This window comes from Zingiber officinale, chromosome 3A (assembly GCF_018446385.1).
Source record: "Zingiber officinale cultivar Zhangliang chromosome 3A, Zo_v1.1, whole genome shotgun sequence".
Taxonomy (NCBI): Eukaryota; Viridiplantae; Streptophyta; class Magnoliopsida; order Zingiberales; family Zingiberaceae; genus Zingiber; species Zingiber officinale.
Genome location: NC_055990.1, coordinates 163,145,250 through 163,168,714, shown reverse-complemented (window position 1 = coordinate 163,168,714; position 23,465 = coordinate 163,145,250). Strand labels below are relative to the sequence as shown.

Below are 23,465 nucleotides of genomic sequence, written 5' to 3'. Positions count from 1 at the left end.
TTGAATCAGTGTTGCGCCGTTCCAGATAAAGTGGTAAGGAAGACTCGACATTTCACCCCATCTGTATATTGGTGAAGGGTGGTCGCGTTGTCAAGCTTGGCCAAATGGCCATCAGAATCGGTTGTTCCATTGTACTCTCCTATCGTCAGAGGGGTATAATGCTTCGACAGAGGGTCATTTAGGATCTCCTCCGAAAATTGTTGATTGACCCGCTCGGGCGAGTTGTCTTCCCTCGACGCTTTTCCCTTTCGTGCATCCCGCATGAGCGCCTCATCCGAAAAAGATCCCTGGTCTCTATTTGCTCGACCTCTTTCTTCTGGGGGAGCCCATGATAGCGCTCGGTTGAAGGGGATTGGCGCATTATGGGCGTTCCCATAGGAGCCAATCGGTCTCCTATTTGACTCTCGAGCGGAAAGTTGATTCGCTTGATCTTCTCTTTCTCTTTCAGCCCGTCAACCTACTGCAGAGGCAGCAGGCTCATGCGTTGACTGATCGCCCAACGCCTGTTGCTGTTGCTCCAATATCTTTGTTACTCAAGCTTGTATTAGTACATCGAGATCCTCTTGCGTTAGCGTTACTGTTGTGAGTCGTCCAGCGTCTTCCATCTTCTTATTCAGATATATGCCACGTTCCCACATACGACGCCAAATTGATCCTGTCCGAATGAAGAAAGCTGGAAAGCCGGGGATGGGATGACCATTGACGGGATTAAGACTTCAATCCTACAAAACAAAACCAAACCAGTGGCCCCTGATGTTGATCCTCTGACGCTCAAGTGAAAATCAGGAAGAGAGAATGAGTAATCAAGAAAATCATCAATCTTGTCTTTTCTCATACCTGACGTACCCTTTTATACCTTTCTTTGTAATCGTTCTTCTGCCCTTATTTAATAATATTAATTACCAAAGGAAGACTTCTTTGTCTTGATTTATGTGCATTAATGATAAATGGAGTGCTCTTTTTGGTCTTGGCTGCTTCATATTTAATGATGATAGACGGAGTGTTCTCTTTTGTTTTCTTGTCTCCTCTTGTGTAGTGTCATTCTTGCGTCGGACGGGCAGTCCGAGCTACTCATTTTCCTACCGAGCGGGCGGTCCGAGCGGCTTGTTTTCCTATTGGCTGAAACAATCAACTACGGGTTGTCGATTCGTCCGACCGGCCCATGATGTCTATTTGTCTAATCGGCCAGGTGATCCACTCGACTACTCCTTTGCCGATCGGGATAACCAAACAGCCATCTTTGGCTGAGGCTCTTTTCATAAGCCTCGACGTTGACCGTCTTAACTTTGATCGATATCGTTTCAATTGACTTGTGACAGGTGGACTTTTTTTTATTGCCACATCAGCCACTTTATTTTTTTTTATTCTAACTTTTTTAGGGAAAAAATAAAAAGGCATTCTGGATTTTGTAAAATCATTAAATTTTTTAAAAAATAAATTAAACGGATGTCCTTTATATGATTAGAAGCTTCCGAGCTATTTATACGAGACACGTGGTACCATTTATTTAATAACTTTTATATATTACAGTAATTTTTACATGTTATAATAACGGTAAATTAGAGAAAAATCCCCAATCATAATGTTAACTTTGCATGCAATCCCCATGTTCAAAAAACTTTGTTTCCACTCCCTACATGCAAAGTGATCCGGTAGTAAAAATCCGGAATCCCATAAGGAGTCAACGCTGAGGGTAGGTTAAAGGATCTAGTGGTTCGCCGGAAAAGGGCAAGCCGACCGGACTCAGAAGAAAGGGAAATCTGATAGTAAAAGGCACCCTGGTAGGGACCAGGGTTCCGACGCGTAAGGACCGAGCGGAAGGAAGTGCCGCCTGGACGGCGCAAAGAATCAAGCTCGTCCGGACGACGTTCATCGCCCGCTCGGCGGGCCGGGCACCCCAGTCAGACGGTGGGTAAAAGACGGGGATATCTGCTGACAGCCGTCAAGTCGTATGGCTATGCCATACTTCTAGTCTGACAACGGGTGGTCCTGCCGTCACATCAAAGAACATGCTCGACTGTGGCAGCATGGTGTCAGGTAAGCTCTCTGACAAGTGCATACCATGGTATGGGCTGCTGACACGTACGTGCCTCGGTAGACGTGCATCAGTTCCTTCTCCATCCTATATAAAGAGGCTATTACTTCGCCGGAGGTACGCATAATACAAATTTGGCAGCCACTTTCTCCACCACTTACCTGACTTGAGCGTCGGAGGGTCGTCGCCGGGAACCCTTCCCGGCTAGACTTTTGTGCAGGATCGCCGGAGCTTCGTTCGACTAGCCGGAAGTTCACTCCAACGATTGGGAGCGTGCCGCGTGCCCAGTGTCCCTTGGTTCAGCGATTCGGACAGGATCAAATTGGCGCCGTCTGTGGGAACGCTCCTGCATCCGATCAGAAACAATGGACGAGGCTGGACGACAACACACGGTGACGCTTTCTAGGGAAGAACTCGACGCTCTGGTCGAGATAAGGGCCGCCAAAATTGTTGAACAAAAATAGAAAGCAGCGGCCGAACGGCCGGAGCAACAAGCAACATCTGCGTCGGGTGGCCGAGCGGAAGCACCTCCAGCCACCGTCGCATTCCACCGGGCCTTATTTCGCACCCCTGAAGCAGGACCAGCTCGGAGAGATAGAGACTCTTCTTCAGACGAAATGCCAAGGCGAGATGACAGAAAAGGGAAAGCTCACCGGGCGGATTCATCTCCCGAGCGGACCAATCGCCAATTCTCTGAGGCTATTCTACGAGACCCTCTACCCAAGCACTACGTGTCTCTGACGATAGGCGAGTACAATGGAACAACGGACCCGGATGACCATCTGGTAAGTTTGACAACATGACCATGCTCCATCAATACACCGATGGGTGAAATGCCGCGTCTTTCTTACCACTCTCTCGGGATACGCTCAACGGTGGTTCCTGCCGGACGGATCCATCACGAGCTTCAAGGAATTCGAGCGGCCTTCCTCCACCCTTCGCCGAGGTGGTGGCGGTATCAAAGACAAGTGTCGACTTGCGCCATCAAGCAAGAGCCGAGAGAATCGCTCGAGCTTACATTCAGCGATTCAACCAAGTGGCGATGGACATCCCAGCAGCCACCTGAGACGATGATGAACGCCTTCACACATGGCCTTGCGGATGGGGACTTCTTCCGGTCGCTCATCCGAAAGCCGCCCGAGATTATGATCACATGCTACATCGAGCCAACGAATATATAAATGTGGAAGAAGCGCAAGCCGCTTGGAAAAAGGAAGCTCCAGCCGAGCGGGCAAACAGCACACCGCTCAGCAGCCCCCTAGAGTACCGAGGGCCGATGCAATCCGATCCCCATGCGATCTCACGTACAAGAGGTGGCTGCCACTCGGCCCAAGCCAAAGAAGAGGTGGACCCTATGTTCCGCACCCTCCATCAGACGGATACGCAACACGAGGGATTGCCGAAGCCTTCCCTTTGTATCCAATCCTGTTCCCGGAAAGCCGCGACTCCTCCCATCGACAGGAGACATAGGACCCATGAAACGGACCGGACCCACCGAGAGCGACATCAGCAGACACCCGGCACCGATCTCAAGCGGGGAGAATCGCCGGGCGTCGGAGAAGCAGTCACGACCGTCCGCTCGGGAAGAAAACCGAACAATACTTCCGGGCGAAATCAGCGTTATTAGGCGGACCGACGGAGGAGACTCAATCGAGCCGAAAGGCGGGCGTCCGGCAGATCCACGCGGTCGGTTGTAGCCAAGAGCGGCAAGTGGACCGGAAATCACTTTCGGACCCGGGGACTTGGAAGGAGTAGAAGTGCCCCACGACGACACGCTGCTCATTAAAGCGGTAGTAGCAAATTATACCATTCACCGCATATTTGTTGACACAGGGAGCTCGGTCAACATCATATTCAAGAAGGCGTTCGATCAGCTGCAAATTGATCGAGCTGAGCTGCTGCCCATGACGACCCCGCTCTACGGGTTTACTGGTCGGACAGATCCGGCTAGCCACCTCACTGGGAGAGGAGCCGCTCAGGAGGACCAGGACAATAAACTTCGTGGTGGTCGACTCTCCATCATCCTACAACGTCATTTTGGGACGACCGGCGCTCGGCGAATTCCGAGCGGTTGTCTCAACCTTCCACCAGAAGATAAAGTTCCCCGTGGAGGACAAAGTAGGAGAAGTGAGTGGAGATCAGCTAGCAGCTCGGCGGTGTTATATAGAGATGATCCGAGCAGAAGCTTGCTCCGCTCGGAAGGCGCCCCGAATCGAGGTAAATGCCATAACCGAGAAACCTCCTGCTTTAATTTATGATGAAAAGGAGGAAGTTCAGATCCATCCGACCCAACCGGAGGCCACGACTTTTATCGCCTCGGATCCGGAGGAAGACAGAAGGAGAAGCGATCCAATGCCTCCAGTGAAATCATAATGTCTTGAGTTTCTCGGTATTTCGCCAAGCATGGCGCAGTATGAGTTGCATGTCCGACCGGACGCTTGGCCGTGAAGCAGAAGAAAAGGGACTTCAGCATCGAACAAAATGCCATCATCCGAGCGGAGTAGAAAAACTAAGGCCGGCCACATACAGGAGGTGCAGTTCCGAGCTGGCTCACCAACGAGTATTGGTCTCCAAGCCGGGCGGCAAGTGGAGGTCTGCATCGACTTTCGAGACCTAAACAAAGCATGCCCCAAGGACTTTATCCTGTTGTCTTGACGCCTACCAAGGATATCATCAAGTGCCGCTCGCCGGGAGGATCAAGAAAAGTAAGCTTCGTAACGGCCGACGGCACATATTGCTACAATGCCGGATTGAAGAATGCTGGGCCACCTATCAACGCTTGATGAACAAGGTGTTCAAGGAGCAAATCGGGCGGAATCTGGAAGTTTATGTGGGCGACATTCTTATCAAATCCGTCCGAGCGGCCGATCTTTTCAAGGATATAGAAGAAACCTTCCGACGCTGCGCAAATATGGAGTCAAGCTAAATCCCGAGAAGTGCCTATTCGAGCTAAAGGAGGCGTTTCTTGGGGTATATAGTGACCGAGCGGGGATCGAAGCAAATCCCAGCAAGGTGAAAGCACTACAAGACATCGCCCAGAAATACAAGAGAAGTGCAAAGGTTGACCGTCGGATAATTGCTTTATCGATTCATCTCGAACCGCCAAGCTGCCATTCTTCAAGATCTGCAAGGCTACTAAGTTCCATGGGATGAAGAGTGTGACCAAGCATTTGAAGAGTTGAAGACATATCTAAATTCTCGTCTTTGGCCGAACCGATCGTGGGTGAGTCATATATGTATCGTCAATCGAGCATCGTAGGCTCGGCCTTGTGAGGGCGGCGAGGAGCAGGTGTATTTTCTAAGCCACATTTTAAAAGATGCTCGTTACATTGGGCTCGAGAAGTTGGCCTTAGCTTTGGTTCTAGCCGCTCGACGCATTTCTTGGCTCACACCATCATTGTCCGAACGAGCACCCACTCGGAAGGGTGCTCATGAATCCGAAGCGTCCGGACGGCTTATCAAGTGGACGACGGAATTAAGTGAATTTGACATCCAATATCAGCCCCGCTCGGCGATTAAAGCCCAATCCTTGGCTGATTTTGTGACCGAAGTGCAAAGACCAGAGCCGGAGGCTATGTGGAGAATATATGTGGATGGATCCTCCACCCGGCTCGGAAGTGGGATCGGAATATTACTACTCTCATCTCAGGAGGAAAAGATGCACTTATCCATCCGGCTAGATTACAAAGCGACTAACAATGAAGCCAAGTACGAGGCCCTTATAGCCGGATTGCAGGCCGCTCGGCATGTGGGGGCCGGTCGGGTGACCCTTTATTCGGATTCACATTGGCAGCTCGGCAACTCTCCGCACCTTTGAAATCAACGTGTTCGGCTTAAGCTCTCTGTTGAGGCCTTTGAAAACTCAAAGCTACTTTCGAGAGGTGTTTATTCGAAGATTCCCGAACGGAGAACCAAAGCCGATGAGTTAGCCAAACTCATGAGCTCAATAACACCGGTCGCCATTCAGCACCAATTGAAAACGCTGCTGGTGGCGCATGTCAACCGGATGCAAGGCCTCACATTTCAAAGGACTGGAGGACACCTATTATAGAATTTCGGTTCGGGCACCACACCATCCGATGAATATGCGGCCCGGCTCCTCGGAAGAAGAGCCGGTCGATTTACACTCATCGGAGATCGACAAGAAAGCTTTCTCGCGTCCTCTGCTGAAATGTGTAAGCTCGGAGGACTCAACTTACATCCTGGAAGTACATCAAGGATCATGCGGAGGTCATCCGGGAGGGCGCTCGTTAGCCAAAAAGATCCTCTTAGCCGGATACTTTTGGCCAACTTTACAAACAGATGCCGCTCGGATAGTATCTACTTGCCTTTCATGCGAAGTATCACAACTTCTCTCACCGACCGGAGGAGATGAAGGCATCAACCATCTCATGTCCGTTCGATCAATGGGAATGGATATTGTGGGTCCATTTCCGATGGCGACCGGGAGGAAATTCTTACTAGTGGCGGTGGATTACTTCTCCAAGTGGGTGGAGGCCGAGCCGCTAAAGATTACTGAACAAATGGTTAAAAATTCATCCGGCAACACATCATTTGCCGGTTCGGCATCCTCGCCGACTAGTGTCCGACAACGGGCGGCAATTCACAGGGAAGATGTTAGAGGATTGGTGCAAGAGCTACGGCATTGAGCAACATTTCACATCCGTGGCCTATCCTCGGAGCAACGGTCAAGCCGAAGTTGCCAAGTCTTCACGCTCGGCTCGACCATTTGGGAGGAGTTGGCCGGATGAAGTGCCGGGCGTCTGTGGGCCATCCGGACGACAAAGGACAGCGATGCCATTCCATTTGGTATATGGCGGTGAGGCATTATTCCAGTGGAAGTTGGAGTTGAGTCCGATCGGGTCAACACTATGATGATGACAACGCCGAACGAAGAATGATGGAGCTGGACTTGGTAGAAGAGGCATGGGACGAAGGCGTCGTTCGGCTGATGGCATACCGACAGCGGATGAAGCAAAACTACAACCGGAGGGTCATTCCGCGATCATTCCGAGTCGGTGATCTAGTGTGGAAGAAGATCAAACCAATCGGTGACGTCGGCAAGCTTGAAGCTCCATGGGCGTGTCCCTTTAAAATCATCTAGAAACTCCGCTCAAGAGCATATTATCCGGAGGATGAAGACGGTCGATGGTTAGATAGACCGTGGAGTGCGAACCACCTCCAGCCTTATCGAGCGGGGTGAAAGGTGTATCACTGTAAATCACCATGTGTACATTTTTCGACTGATTACTGAAAATGCAGAAATGAAAAGTCAAAAGAGCGAAAATAAGGCATTATCATCAAAAAACGAAGGCCCCGTGCCGCTCGGCCGGAGGTATATGGGTCGAGCCAAGCGCTCGAAAATCGGGGGCCCCGTACCGTTCGAACGGAGGTAAATTATCTGAGCCAAAATGCTCGACGAAATAGACCATGAGCCGTTCGGTCGGGAGTACGTTCTCCGCGCTGGGTGACAGGTGCGCTAAATATAAATGTATATACTTTTTCGTCGCCTATATGCTTGCGATGCAGGAAGCAAAAAGATAAAAACACATTGAGCATTCTCCGATGAACGGTTCACCGTTCGGCCGTAAGGTTCATATCCGAGCCGGGAGCTCGGACTCGAAGACCCCAGGCCGCTCGGCCGGGCTGCGTATAGAATATAAGCATCGTTCGAACTTGAAGACCCCGAGCTGTTCGGCCGGGCTGCATACTAGGGTGGCAGAAAGAAAAACCAAAACCCTGCGCTGATCAGGGTGATAGCGGGAGGTTATTGCACGAACGAAGGCTGAGCGTTCGGCCGGTGTGTAGTCTCAGGGACGCGTCGGAGCCCGTCGTTAAAATCGAGAGCCGACCGGCTATAAAAAGCCGTCGAGCTCCGGCGATAAATATCGAGGCGAGGCGTCTATAATTAATCCGAAGGACGTCGGCCGAGCCCGTCGTTAAAATCGAGCGCCGACCGGCTATAAAACCGCGCCGTCGAGCTCCGATAAATATCGAGGCGATCTATAAATAATCCGGACGCGCCGACGACCGTCGTTAAAAATCGCCGACCGGCTATAAAAACCGCGTCGAGCTCCGACGATAAATATCGAGGGGCAGGCGTCTATAAATAATCCGAGCGGACGCGCCGACGAGCCCCGTCGTTAAAATCGAGAGCGCCGACCGGCTATAAAAACCGCCGTCGAGCTCCGACGATAAATATCGAGAGGCAGGCGTCTATAAATAATCCGAGCGGACGCCGACGAGCCCCGTCGTTAAAATCGAGAGCCGCGCCGATATAACCGCCGTCGAGCTCCGACGATAAATATCGAGACGAGCCGGCGTCTATAAATAATCCGAACGGACGACGAGCCCCGTCGTTAAAATCGAGAGCCGACCGGCTATAAAAACCGCCGTCGAGCTCGGACGATAAATATCGAGAGACGAGCCGCGTCTATAAATAATCCGGGCGGACGCGTCGACGAGCCCGTCGTTAAAATCGAGAGCCGACCGGCTATAAAAACCGCGGCGTCGAGCTCCGACGATAAATATCGAGACGAGGCGGCCTATAAATAATCCGGCGGACGGCGACGGCCCGTCGTTAAAATCGAGAGCCGACCGGCTATAAAAACCCGCGTCGAGCTCCGACGATAAATATCGAGAGAGCGAGCGTCTATAAATAATCCGAAGGACGTCGACGAGCCCCGTCGTTAAAATCGAGAGCCGACCGGCTATAAAAACCGCGTCGAGCTCCGGCGATAAATATCGAGACGAGCGGCGTCTATAAATAATCCGGGCGGACCGTCGAGCCCCGTCGTTAAAATCGAGAGCCGCCGACCGGCTATAAAAACCGCGCCGTCGAGCTCCGACGATAAATATCGAGACGAGCCGGCGTCTATAAATAATCCGGCGCCGACGAGCCCCGTCGTTAAAAATCGAGCCGCCGACCGGCTATAAAAACCGCGTCGAGCTCCGACGATAAATATCGAGACGAGCGGCGTCTATAAATAATCCGAACGGACGCCGACGTTAAAAATCGAGAGCCGCGCCGACCGGCTATAAAAACCGCGCCTTCGAGCTCCGACGATAAATATCGAGAGACGAGCCGGCGTCTATAAATAATCCGAGCGGACGCGTCGACAAGCCCCGTCGTTAAAAATCGAGAGCCGCGCCGACCGGCTATAAATACCCGCGCCGTCGAGCTCCGACGATAAAGATCGGAAGACGAGCCGACGTCTATAAATGTCCGAGCGGGAAGCCAGGCGAAAATCCAGCAAAAACCCCTTTGAGGTGAGGCGCGAAGTAATAGACGGTTAATCAGAATTAAAAAAGGCGAACAAGTGAACGAGCGCCATCAATGGTGCCGAGCGGAAGAGTTTTAAGAAACATTTAAATGTTGGGACGAGGGAAAAATTTCTCGCTAAAATAGGAAGGAACCGAAGATTGTCTAATATGCAAGCCGAAAAGGTCATTACACAGATAATCGGGGCCGAACGGCGGGAATTCAAAAAGAAGTTAAACAGAAACGCTCCTCACACATCAAAATCAAAAAGAGCGTCGGGGATGTTGTCCATCACGCTCGCCAGGTCCTCGTCGGGGATGGTCAGCTCGGCAGGCAGATGACCTTTGGTCTTCAGATAGCCCACCGCCGCCTTAATGGCCTCCTCGAACGTGAGGGATATCTTGTCGGTAAACTTCTCTCCGAAGTCTTCTGAGCGGAGGAACGCCTTCCTCACTTCGTCCGAGCGGGCCGACTCCCCCTCTTGATATTCTTTGAGCGCGGCGTGGGCAGCGTCGCTAGCAGCTTGGAGATCCTTCAAGTCCCCATCGAATCTTTGGAGATCAGCCGAGCGGCTCTCTTTTTCGGTGGCCAGCAGAGCGTCGAGGTCCTTGATGCGTTGCTCCAGCCCCCGGATCTCCACCTTCATGTGGTCCATATCGTTGATGGCCTGTTGCTTCCGAGTGGTCACCGTCCGGATCTCCTTGTCTCGTTGTTTAATCATTGCTTCGAGCCGAACGACCTTGCTCGCCAGATCAGCAGCTCGTTTTCGCTCGGCTTCTAGCGATTTCTTGGCCTTCTCTAGAGCGGCCGTCGACTGCCTGGCATCCCCCGCCGTTTTTTGTTTCTTCAGTTCCTCCTCCAGCTCGGCCAACCGATCGCTAATGGCGATCTGCTCCACCCAGTTCTGCTAGCAAACACGAGCAGGTTAAAAACTTCAAATATGAGAGAAAGGAAGGGGAGGGGCCATACCCCAGTAGCTGATTGAAGGTTGCTGTCGCCGAGCTGCCCGGGAGTCAACTTGGCTATACGACTCCGAGCATCTATCCAAGCTTGCGCGAGAGGACCCGTCAGGGTGATCATCTGCTCAGGAAACACCGGCCGATCGGCGGCAGCCATGTACGCCTCTGAAGGGAGGCGCAGAACGGTTTTAAGTAGATTCTGGCCGCTCGGCCCGCTCTGAGATGGCCCGCCAGCAGAAGAGGTGGGTAGCTCGCCTAAACGCCTGAGACGTCGTCGAGTCATCGAAGGGCCGGACGGCGGAACTTCCAAGCTAGCCCTCGGAGAATCCTGAGGGGTAGGGGTACTCTCGACGGAAACTGTTCCGGACAGCACCTGCGCATCTACACCCTGCTCAGGTTGCGGCTCATCAAGTGTAGAGGCAGGTGCGGATTCCGGTCGCCGGCGTTTCCGAATGCGCAGCGGCACATCATCGGCCGAACGGCCCTCTACTTCAGCTTCACTCGCAGGTTCTGTATTGCCCATGGCCTCATCAGGAGGGGCGGGGGCGTCCGGGGCTTCTGGGACCGTTGGCGTCCCCTCACCTTCTTCGCCGGCCGGATCAGCCGGAGCAAGACTCCGTTCGGCGGCCTCCTTGCTCGTCACCGCCTCAATCCGAGCGGCCTTCAGTTTGAGCTTCTCGGTGGCTCTGGCCTTCCACATGACCTCAGCTGCAGAAGCAGAGAATAAATCAGTTAGAACAAAATAAAGGGGGAGATAGGGAAGCTTACTCATGCTACAAGGCAGATCGGCTGGTGTAGAAGACAAGCCGAATATATGCATTACTCCTGGGAGAAGCATCTTGTCAATGTGATAGCGCTGACCGACTAGCTGTTCGGCTGCGTGGAGATAGTCTGCGTCACCTCTAAACTTGCCGAGCTCCGGTTGCGCAGGCATAGCCGTCTGCCACTTGGTGCGGAAAGTGGGCCGCTCGGGAAAGCGTATGTAGAAAAAATGCTCCTTCCAGTGTTTGTTGGAGCTCGGCATATTATCGAAAAGGACGAAGCCTATCCTAGATTGGAAAACAAAGGTGCCCCACTCGGCTTGCTTGGGATAGTAGAAGTAGTGGAAGATTTTTGGGGTTAAGGGAATGCCGTTCAGTTTGAACAAAACTACCACTCCGCTCAGCAATCTAATAGAATTGGGAACTACTTGGCCGAGCGGAATGCGGAAATAGTTGCAAACTTCTAAGAAGAATTTGTGAGGAGGAAAACGTAGTCCGGCCAGGAATTGATCACGAAAGAAGACAACAGTGCCGGACGGAGGATCATTAGGCCGATCGGAAGGCGTGGCTAACACTATTTCGTGGTCGGTCGGTAGGTCATATGCTCGAGTAAGTCGCATGGCGTCTTCCTCGTCGAACCGACTTTCCATGTTCGAGTACCAAAGACCCGGAACACCGCCGGTTGACTGCGAGGTACTGTTCATGATCGAAAGGCCAGAATGCAGGATAGAAGAAAATGGTTCAAGCGATGGGAGAAAACCGACTGACAAGGATGATTAACAGAAAGAGGAATGCGTCTGGAGCGAGAAAAAGGATCTTACAAATGCGGGAGATGATCGGAAGTTGCCGAGCGATCGTCGGAAAATCTGAGCACGAAGTCGCCGGCGAAGGGAGGAGTGACAGGAATCTGGAAACGAAGAAGACGAAATGCGGCGGAAACGGAGTCAAGGGTCTTATATCGCCGCCCGGAAACGATCTCCACCGTCCGATCCAGGTCATCGATATCGAGGTTGTCATCGGATCGTCCGTTTCAAACGGCGGCTATCCCATCGGAAGTGATGCAACCGCCATACTCTGACAAATGCACGGTCGCCACGTGTCAGCCGGTTACTAGCCGCATTTAATGAGCTCCTCTTACCGTGCGCAGAGCACGTGATGGGTAGTGTGGGAGAACAACGGACATCGATTCCAAGAAAATACAAGGCACGGACAAAGTATCGCCGAACGGACAGATATCGCCGCTCGGAGGAGCATCCTTATGCATGGCCGAGCGGCCTAAGGCAATGATCATTGTTTGACAGATCGGCGGTCCAGTCAGTCGGACATTGCCTCCTTCGACTAGACTCGATAGGAAGGCAAGTGATCCGGTAGTAAAAATCCGGAATCCCATAAGGAGTCAACGCTGAGGGTAGGTCAAAGGATCTAGTGGTTCGCCGGAAAAGGGCAAGCCGACCGGACTCAGAAGAAAGGGAAATCTGATAGTAAAAGGCACCCTGGTAGGGACCAGGGTTCCGACGCTCAAATAAAACAGTGCGTAAGGACCGAGCGGAAGGAAGTGCCGCCTGGACGGCGCAAAGAATCAAGCTCGTCCGGACGACGTTCATCGCCCGCTCGGCGGGCCGGGCACCCCAGTCAGACGGTGGGTAAAAGACGGGGATATCTGCTGACAGCCGTCAAGTCGTATGGCTATGCCATACTTCTAGTCTGACAACGGGTGGTCCTGTCGTCACATCAAAGAACATGCTCGACTGTGGCAGCATGGTGTCAGGTAAGCTCTCTGACAAGTGCATACCATGGTATGAGCTGCTGACACGTACGCGCCTCGGTAGACGTGCATCAGTTCCTTCTCCATCCTATATAAAGAGGCTATTACTTCGCCGGAGGTACGCATAATACAAATTTGGCAGCCACTTTCTCCACCACTTACCTGACTTGAGCGTCGGAGGGTCGTCGCCGGGAACCCTTCCCGGCTAGACTTTTGTGCAGGATCGCCGGAGCTTCGTTCGACTAGCCGGAAGTTCACTCCAACGATTGGGAGCGTGCCGCGTGCCCAGTGTCCCTTGGTTCAGCGATTCGGACAGGATCACAAAGTATTACTTGTTTCAACTCCCTCATGCAAATATTGATACCTAAATTGCCCCTCAAATTTTTTAGTACAAAAATTTCAAAATTGAGTACAAAAAGTTAAAAAATGAGTATAATTCTTCTTAAAGTCAGTACTTTATATTAAAAATCGAGTATATTTTCTATCAAAATTGTTCCTCTTATTTTTTAGGGTTTAGGGTTTAGGGTTTAGGGTTTAGGGTTTAGGGTTTAGGTTTAGGGTTTAGGGTTTAGGGTTTAGAATCGTACTTAATTTGATAAAAAATATACTAGATTCTAAGTTAATATACTCAATTTAAGAGGATTTATACTGATTTTTAGACTTTTTGTACCTAAAAATATCATGGGCAATTTGGTAAAGATGCTTAACTGGGGAGTGAAAACAAAGATTTTAATGGGTGGAGACTGCATGCAAAGATTTGTTTGTCAATAGGGACTGCATGCAAAATTACCCTTATAATAATTACCGAATAAATTTTACACATTATAAATTTTAAATTATATTCAACTTATATACGATATAGTAATTTCTATATATTATAATGACTATTGAATATCTTCTATAGGTTGAAATAGCTACGGATCTTTTTTACTGTATACATTTTAAATACTTAATTTATCCTAAATATAGTGTAAGAATTACCATGTAACTTCTATATATATATCTCTTATAATAATTATCTATCTGATAGCTTCTAAAATATCTATAAGTTAAAAGGTAATTTTAAAATAAAATCATGAGGAATCTCCATTTAATTTTTGTTTGAAAAACAAGGAAGCTCAATTAATATTTCTCTTAATTTAATTCAGAGAGCTATTTTTTTTTCTATTTTTTTAAACATTTAATACCGAACATGCATAAATTAAAAATAAATAATTTAGAGAGCTGATTGAGCATTTTTTATTTTTATTTTATAAGAAAAATGTAATTTTCTAGAAAATAGTGTTTAATTTATATTTTTTATATCTATTTTTTAGAAAAGAAATACTATTTTTTAAAAAAAACTAAAGAATTAAAAGTTATTTTCTATGAAAACAAAGAAACCTATCGGCATTCCATAAAATGCGGATATTTTTCCTCCCAAGCTCTACTTCCCCTTTTGCCCTATTGCAGCACCTCGTCGTCGCTTCTCCTTCACCCTTGTTGATCACGCGCCGCTGCTATTGATAAAATTAGTATGTTAGTAGATATGTTTTAATTGAGTTAATGGAGAGAAATAATAGGATAATGATTGTAATATGGTGTTAGTGGGTAAATGAATTGACAAGTTGAGTCAGTGGTGGAAGATAATGGTTAATGTTGTGGTGCTAGTGGAGTTAGTGGGTTTTTTTAATATGTGATGTATTAACCTATAAATAGGATATATAATGATCAATAAAAGTGTATGAAAAACTTATTTTTATCTTCATTGTGTTCTCGACTCATCTATTTTTCTTATCAGTGATATCAGAGCGAGGTTTCGAAGAGAGTTATGTCTTCTGAATGTTTTGTACAACTTGCCATTCCTCGATTTGATGGTCACTATGACCATTGGAGCATTCTCATGAAGAATTTTTTAAGATCCAAAGAATATTGGACGATCGTGATTTCTGGAGTAGCAGAACCAATAGAAGGTGTTGCGCTAACAGATGCACAATTGAAAGATCTTAAAGTAAAGAATTATCTCTTCCAAGCTATTGATCGCTCAATCTTGGAAACCATTCTCTGCAAGGATACCGCCAAAGATATCTGGGATTCTATGAAAAAGAAGTACCAAGGTACAACATGAGCTAAGAGGCAGCAGCTTCAAGCACTTCGTTCGGAGTTCGAAATGCTCCGAATGAAATCAGGAGAACCAGTTTCAGATTATTTTTCAAGAACGATGGCAATCGTCAATAAAATGCGAATCCTTGGTGATAAGACGGAGGATGTTCTCATCGTCGAAAGAATTTTTCGATCTGTGACACCAAAATTTAATTTCGTTGTCTGTGTCATTGAGGAAGCAAATGATGTAAGCCTACTTTCAAATGATGAATTAAAAAGTTCATTACTAGTGTAAAATACCAGAAAACTGGCGAATAATAGTAAGGGAATTTTTCGAAATTTTTGGAAAATTTTCGGAATTTTTGGAAATTTTTCGGAGCTCGTATGGATGAGTTTATGGGGATAAAAACGGGGTCCAGGAAAAGCCTGTTTAGGCTACCCCGTTTTAGCGAGGAAATGTTGATTTTTTTTATTTCCTTTTCTTTTCTTTCCTTTATTTTCTATTTCCTCATTTTCTCCCCCGTTTCTCCTTCGACGCCGTGTGCCCGAGGCTTCGCCCGATCCTTGCCCTAACCGCCCTAACCAGCGCCTTCTCCTCCTCTTCTCAACTTCTTCTTCTTTCCTCCCTCGACAGCCACTTCTCGCCACTGCCGAAGCCCTCCTCTGTCGTCACCCCTTGCCGTGAGCCGATCCTTTTCTTTCCCCAGCCGACGCCGCACTTTCAAACCCCAGCGCCGGCCGCCGTCGCCTGTGCCCTAGCACCGGCCTTCTGCCCGTGATGCCGGCCTCACTTCACCTCCTTCCCGAGCCGCCCCGTGCCCTAGATCTTCCATCGACGCCTTCTTTTCGGTGACACCCGAGCACTGCCGCCGACCTTGTGCCCTAGCGTTGTTGTTGTGCCACTGCCGATCCACTGCCAGCACCCGTGCACTGTACTGTCGCCGGATTCTTGATCGCCTCTGACCAGTAGAGAGGAAGAAGGTAACTTGGATGGAATTAGGTTATTATTTGGCAGTAATCTCCACTCTTGAACTTGATCTTTTCCTTGCTGGTAATCTAGGTTACGAGTTGGTGAGGGGTGTCTCAGTTAGACACAAGGACTGCCACCGTAGAGGTAATGGTTATGTTTTGGAACATGGTTTGGAAGGAAAATGGTTGATTTGGTTTGTTTGTTTTGTTTCCAGCAGCTAACATTCCTTAACGGCAGAAATTCCAGCCAACAACTCTTTGATATCAGTACAAACTAGTGGCTGTGAGATTCGACTGAGGCATTCAACTCAGGTGAGTGATATTCCGTTTGTTAGGTTAATCCTTATGCTAGGATGATTAGGGTTAAGGAACTAACCCTAGTGGACCCACTGATTTTATTTAATTAGGGTTCGTTAATTGTGTTGGGTTGATTAGTTGGATCCAATTTAGAACTTCTTAATTGGATTAGAATTTAGTTTGGCTAATTGTTGTATGATAGAATTAGCTAAACTAGACCTTTTGTTTGATAACACAGGAGTTTGACGCGAGACGAGTATCTCGATTATCGGGTTGGACCTTTTCGATTGGAGGCGGGTACCTCTTGACTTATCTTTTATGATATTGTCAATTGGATATGCATAGTATTTTATAGCTACAAGCAATGATCATGTTTGCCTTTGGTATGTCACTATTTGTTACCCGTAGCATGTTCTGTTGGGCGTTTGTTATGTATCCATGTTTACGTTTCGTGATTATTGCCATGAGTACCTTAGTTCCTAGAGTAAGTGACATACCATGCTTTACTGAGTTTAGGACTAGATTCTGGATTTTTATTATCTGACATGTGTATCTATATTTTTATATCATACCTGATCTGTGTACCTAGACCTTTTGCTTTGATCCATGTACATTGTTGGTACATATTTTATGGAGGTGGATATGTTCAGGACCTAGGTTGTTATACCATAGAGGACCTGTATACCCTAGATCTGTGGATTTGACTTACTTGTACTAGGGTACACATTTTTATATATATATGTGGATTTGGTTCAGGATATTGTCATGCTTAGTTTTATGCACTATTCACATGATTGCATGTTGCGTGATAGGTTGCTCCATTATTGTAGAGTATATCGCCAGTTTCATCACTGTTCGGTGCTCCGTTGGTCCGCTCATGGGTAGTGTGACACAGCGTGGTAGCACGTCAGTTTTGCTCTGTTCGGTGCTCCGTTGGTCCGCTCATGGGTAGTGTGACGCAGCGTGGTAGCACGTCAGGGATCCCTCCCCGTCATGGTGTACCGGGAGATGAGAGCATTGCGCTCCCCCATTTATGATTTGGGGTAGGAGTATGTGTGTACTCCGACAGCATCCCGTCCACTCGGTCACTCATCAGGGGTAGTGATGTCAGAGTGCACGGTTGTCACAGCCCTACCCACTCAGTCTCACCATTGGGTGTGAGATAACTGACTGGCATCAGGGGTGACCATGTCATTGGCACCATATGCATTTATTGCATTTATTTGTTTGTGTTTGCTGCACTTATATGCTGCATTTTGGTGGATGCATTTGTTTGACATGCATACAGGAGGCATATTGTGTATCTGGTTTGACGATCCTTTTGTTTTGGATAGGAGTTCCTGGTGAGTACAGCTTCCTCAGTTACCTGTCAGTCTTGCATTTTTCCTATATATGATTAGGAAACTGTATTCCATGTTTATTGCTGTTAGATATATCTTACTAGGCATGTCTATTGGTATTCGCTGAGTTGTTGAACTCACCCCCGTGGACACTATCTTTTTCAGGTACCAGGTTGTTTATGGAGTCGCTTGGAGTATCCTGACTGCCGGTCCCCACGTCACATTAGAAGACCAGTCTTCGCATTTTATTTATGTTTATCGTGGTATGTGGTATGTGTGTATTTGGCTTTGTGTTCCGATTTTATTTCCGGAGTATTGTGTTGTTGTGTGGTGTAAGCCTAGCCGGCTAGCAGTCTTGTATATTTGGTTTTCTATCCTTTTCCGCTGTATTTTGGTTTTTGGTACAGCCGAGTGGGCTGCTTTACATATAACTGCGTGGTTGTGTTGCATATTTTGTATCAGCCGAGTAGGCTGTATATAAACTGCGTGGTTGTGTGTATGTTCCAGCCGCCTGTGGCTGATGTATATTGTGTATGTAGAAATGTTTCAGATTGTCACCCGTACATGGGAGATGCTGCCGAAATTTCTTCGGACAGGGACTTCCCCGGGGCGTGACAACTAGTTCATGAGCAGAAAATCAATCAATGTGAAAAAGAGGAGTAAGCGTTGAAGGCTTTATTAGAAAATCACTCTACAAATGATAGAAGTGATAGAGGACAAGGAAGAGGAGGTAGAAACAACAATGATCATGAGAACTAACAACAAAATTAACATCAGGAAAGTTATTTTCAAAGAAGAGATAGAGGATGTGGAGACCATTATTCTACAACTAATAGAATAAAGTTAGCAGACAAGTTTAATATTGAATGTTACCGATGTCATAGGTTTGGCCATTATAGATCAGAATGTTATACTAATTTGAAAAAATAAAATGGAGATCAGACTAACTTGGACGAAGAAGAAAAAGTGCCCCTTTTAATGGTATGCCATGAGAAAGAAAAAACTCAACGAAATATATGGTATTTAGATACAGGCTGCAGCAATCACATGTATGGAGAAAATGATTCATTTTCAGACTTAGATGAATTTTTTCGCAATTCTGTTAAATTTGGCAACAACTCTATAATTTATATTATGGGGTAAGTAAAGGTAACCATACAAGCAAAAGGAGACTCTACTCATTTTATCTCTAATGTTCTTTTTGTGCCAGATTTAAAAACTAATTTGCTTAGTATGAGTCAATTATAAGAAAAAGTATATGAAATTGCTATTAAAGGAGTTTGTCGGATTCGAGATGCAAAGTTGGGCTTAATTGCCCAAGTTAATATGACAGCAAATCGTATGTTTCCGCTTTATCTTCATACTACACCACATTCATGTTTTTCAGCAAAATTTGATGATGAGGCATGGTTATGACACTTTTGTTACGGGCATCTAAATTTTGATGGATTGAAAACATTAAAACAAAAGAATATGGTGATCGGTCTTCCTCAAATTACAACTCATTCTCAAGTTTGTGAAGAATGTGTTGTTAGCAAACAACACCGTAATTAATTCCCACAAGGAAAATCTTGGAGAGAAAAGGCGGCATTGGAGCTTATTCATTCAGATATTTACGGACCAATAGAGGTAAAAGATATATAATTACCTTTATTAATGATTATAGCCGCAAAATATGGATTTATTTGTTGCAAGAAAAATTCGAAGCCTTTACAGCTTTCAAAAATTATAAAGTACTCATCGAGAAAGAAATTGGCAACTCTATTAAAGTTCTGCGTACAGATCATGGTGGAGAATATAACTCATATGAATTTGCAAATTTTTGTGAGAATCATGGAATCAAGAGACAACTTATAACAGCATACACACCTCAACAGAATGGTATATACGAGAGGAAGAACCACACTATTATGAATATGGTGCGAAGCCTTCTAACGACAAGTGGTATTCCTAAAATTTTTTGGCTAAAAGCAATTAATTGGAGCATCAATATATTGAATAGAAGTCCTACATTATCTGTTCAAAATATGGCACCAGAGAAAGCCTGGAGTGGAAAGAAACCGACTGTTGATCATTTTTAGATTTTTGGGTGTATCGCTTATGCTCATATTCCATATGAAAGGAGAAAGGAGCTAGACAGCAAAGGTGAAAAATGTATTTTTCTTGGTATAAGTAATAAAATCATTATAAGTCGTGATGTTATTTTTGATGAAAAATATAATTGGTAATGGAATCAAAATGACGTTAAAAAAATTATCCCTATTGATTTTGATGATGATAAGAAAGGACAACAACCTATGGAGGATGTGTTGGTGCGGGACGCATCCGACGATCGAACCTGAGTTTTGATAATGGCAAAGGGTTCAAAGTTAAGGTTATTTGTGGTCTAATAAATTTGAATGAGATTGCAGGAAAGTCCTAAGGGTTCTTAGGCAAAAGTCCTAGTTGCGGTTAGACAGGTAGAAAATCCTAGAGGGTGGTAACCCTAGGTCCTAGGGGGTGGTAACCTTAGGTGGAAAGTCTTGGCGGGTCGAGAGCTTCGGACAAAATCTTAGAGTCAGGGACTCTAGGTTGAAATCCTGGTGTCGCGAGCCAGGTGGAAGTCTGGACGGATCGTGGAGTGAACGTCCAACATGAAGACCGGAATCTTTGGACACTGAGCAAAAGTCCAGATGGTCCGGAGGATCAATCTGACAACAGGTAATCTCTCCTGAGAGGAGTAGGTGAGGAAACGTTCCCCTGTGAGGGAACAGTAGGCGTCGGTTCAACGTAGGGTTTTCAGAGGAAATCTAAAGTCAAAACCGGATAGTCCGAAGGCTGTCAAAATTATTTATTTACATATTATCTGCTATGTGTTAACTCTGTTTTACAGGAAGACTAATGATTCTGCAGGTTGATGTTTGGCCTGGATTGGTCGATCGAACCTCCAAGCAAACAAAGAAGTTTTCCAACGAGCTGATCGGGTTCGACTGAGGGATCAGTCGATCGAACCTCGGGATTGGTCAACCAAACCTAGGATAAGAAGTGACGTGGTCGAGCCGAGTTGATCGGACAAGATGAGCTAGGGATCGATCGACCGAACAGCGGGATCGATCGGACGAACAAAGGAATTCTATTCGAGCAGCAGAACCGGGAGGCGGACCGATTCAGGCAGATCGATCGACCGATCAGGAGGATTGGTCGATCGATTGACGGCGAGTCAAATCCTGATCCCGAGGTAAACGGATCTGGATCAGCCTCAAGACTACTATAAAAAGGACTCTCAGCTAGCACTTCAGAAGACACCGAACAACGAAAACAGAACAACTTGTGCTGCTTTGAACACTTCAACAACGCTCTACTGTTCCGATAATCGAAGACTACTTTCATTATCTTTTATCTTGTCGGTATAATCTTTTAAGTTCAATACTTGTATTTACTTATTTGTAAAAGATTCTCGAGCTTATAGTGATTGTCCATTGAAAGTACTCTCACATGCGGGCCTTGGAGTAAGAGTCATCACAGGCTCCGAACTAAGTAAATTCTTGATGTTTGTGTTTTGTTTGTCTGTCTCTTATCTCCGCTGCGTATTTACTTTGAGTTTACTCGAAACGAATGAATTAGCCAAGAGCGCTATTCACCCCCCTCTAACGCTTTTTGATCCTACAAGATGAGCAACATGAGGAAGTCTTTCAAAATATTCCTATAACATATCAAAGTTCAGTTGAAGTAGAATCACAAAGGTCATAACGTGTTTGAAAAAAACTAATATGGATATCTGATTATTAGATGACTGAAATTGATTAAGATGATAATCTTTTTACCTATTTTATTATTTAATTATTGAGCTATGTAAGCGCTAACAACTAGTGTTTAGAATTATAGAAGTTAGTAATTATTTTTTATAAATATATTATCTAATCATCTGAGTAGTTTTTAAAATTATAGAAGTTAGTACTTATTTTTTATAAATATATTATCTAAGCATTTGAGTAATTTTTAGAATTATAGGAGTTAGAAATTATTTTTTACAAATATATTATTTAATCATTTGAGTTAGTGTAAAGTTAGATGCGAGTAACGAAGTCGATTAATGACATTTTAGTTTTTTTTATTCTAACATTTTTGGGAAAAAAATAAAAAGGCATTCTGGATTTTGCAAAATCATTAATTTTTTTTAAAAAATAAATTAAATGGATGTCCTTTCTATGATTAAAAGCTTTCCAGCTACTTATACTGAACACGTACTGTCGAGTCGTTTTTAGTTGTTGTAAACTTGTAATAGCTACCGAGTAATAGCAAAATCATTAGTTTTTTTTTTTTTTTTTGTGTGTGTGTGTTACTTTATCAGCGAAACTAGGGCACAAGTATGGTCGAACAAGGTGTGGAATTTGCACAACGAGGGGGAGAAATTTAACAAGCATGGGCTTGCCACATGTTCTTGCCTTGCCTTTCCCTGCTCAAGGCCATGTCATTCCCCTCATGGAGCTCTGCCACTGCTTGGTGGATCATGGCTTCAAGGTCACCTTCGTCAACACTGAATTCAACCACAAGCGTGTCATCGCCGCGTTGTCGGCAGAGAGCACCGTGCGCCAGCTCGCTCTGGTCTCGGTTCCTGATGGATTAGGGGAGGAGGATGATCCGCACGATCTGGTGAGGCAAACGGAAGCACTCCAGAACACCATGCCTCGGTGCTTGGAGGAACTAATCGAGAAGAGCAACGAGACGGGGGAGCCGATGACTTGCATGTTGGTGGACGAGGGCATGGGATGGGCTCTCGAGGTTGGCCGGAAGAAGGGTCTCAGATCTGCCGCGTTCTGGCCGGCGGCTGCCCAGATGCTGGCCGCGATCCTGAGCATAACAGAGTTGATTTCAAGAGGCGTCCTTGATGCAGATGGTGATCGATCAAGAACATACGAAAACACATCCTGATAGTTTTTGATCTTGCAAAATTACTAACAGCAATCTTCACAGGTACGCCCATCCCAGAACATGAGACGTTCCAGCTCGGTCCCGGAATGCCATTCATCGACGCTGCCCACTTGATATGGAACCTAATCGGAGACGAAGGAAGCAGAGAAACAGTCTTCAACTACTTCCTCAGCAACATCAGAGTCCTTGACGTCGTGGATTTCATCATCTGCAACTCCTTCAAAGAGCTCGAAGAGCCGACCTTCTCCTACGCCCCAAAGATTCTCCCCATCGGGCCACTGCCCACCGGCCTCCGTCGGTTGCTGGCCCACCCTTCCGTCGGTTGCTTTGTGTCTCACTGTGGCTGGAACTCCACCATGGAAGGCGTCAGGAACGGGAAGCTCTTCCTTTGCTGGCCATACTTCGTAGACCAGTTTCTGAACCAGAGCTACATTTGCGACCATTGGAAGGTGGGTCTGAGCTTGACGCCTGACGAGAGCGGGATCGTCAAGCGTGAACAGCTCAAATCCAAGGTGGAAGCGCTGCTGGGGGATGCGGAGATGAGAGCAAGAGCGTCGTCGTTGAAGGAGAAAGCTCAAAGGAATACTGACCAAGGAGGGGCTTCATTCCACAATCTCAAGAGGTTCATCGACACTATCAAGGCGGCGAATCCTTAATCTAAATTTGACCAAATTGTTCGAAAATAATGCTCTTTCTCACATTTTAATCCAAAATCAGCCATTAACGCATGGTTTGTTTTTCCCCATCTATGTTATATAAACAACCTCCATTGTAAAAATGCAAAACAAGAACAATTAAGTAAACAAAAAAGGCAAGCAAAGGAGAAAGAGGGATGATCCTGTCCGTAATTTGAGTTAGACGGATCGTCGGGTGAGATGGATAGAATGTTGATTGAGTTGTGATGTCTCGGAGGAGAGGTGTACTGAGATGACTTTTGTATTGACCAAGTCTTCAAAAGTCCTCTGGTCAACGATACCTGCAGCCAACGGCCGGGTTGCCCCGGTCTCTGGTACCCCGAGGCTCGAGACAGATCCAACGAATATATGAGTAACATGCTAATACTATAATAACGAGACAAATGAGGG

At 46.7% G+C, this 23,465-nt stretch overlaps 1 protein-coding gene across 1 annotated transcript; it reads left to right on the top strand.

Moving 5' to 3' along the window:
- The first annotated feature begins 21,732 nt into the window (after window positions 1–21,732).
- On the top strand, window positions 21,733–23,120 carry LOC122054222 (UDP-glycosyltransferase 83A1-like). The gene is made up of 2 exons (XM_042616035.1): window positions 21,733–22,345; window positions 22,423–23,120. The coding sequence occupies exons 1-2, from the start codon at window positions 21,871–21,873 to the stop codon at window positions 23,034–23,036; spliced, it is 1,089 nt and encodes a 362-aa protein (XP_042471969.1). The 5' UTR covers window positions 21,733–21,870; the 3' UTR covers window positions 23,037–23,120.
- The last annotated feature ends 345 nt before the right edge of the window (window positions 23,121–23,465 follow it).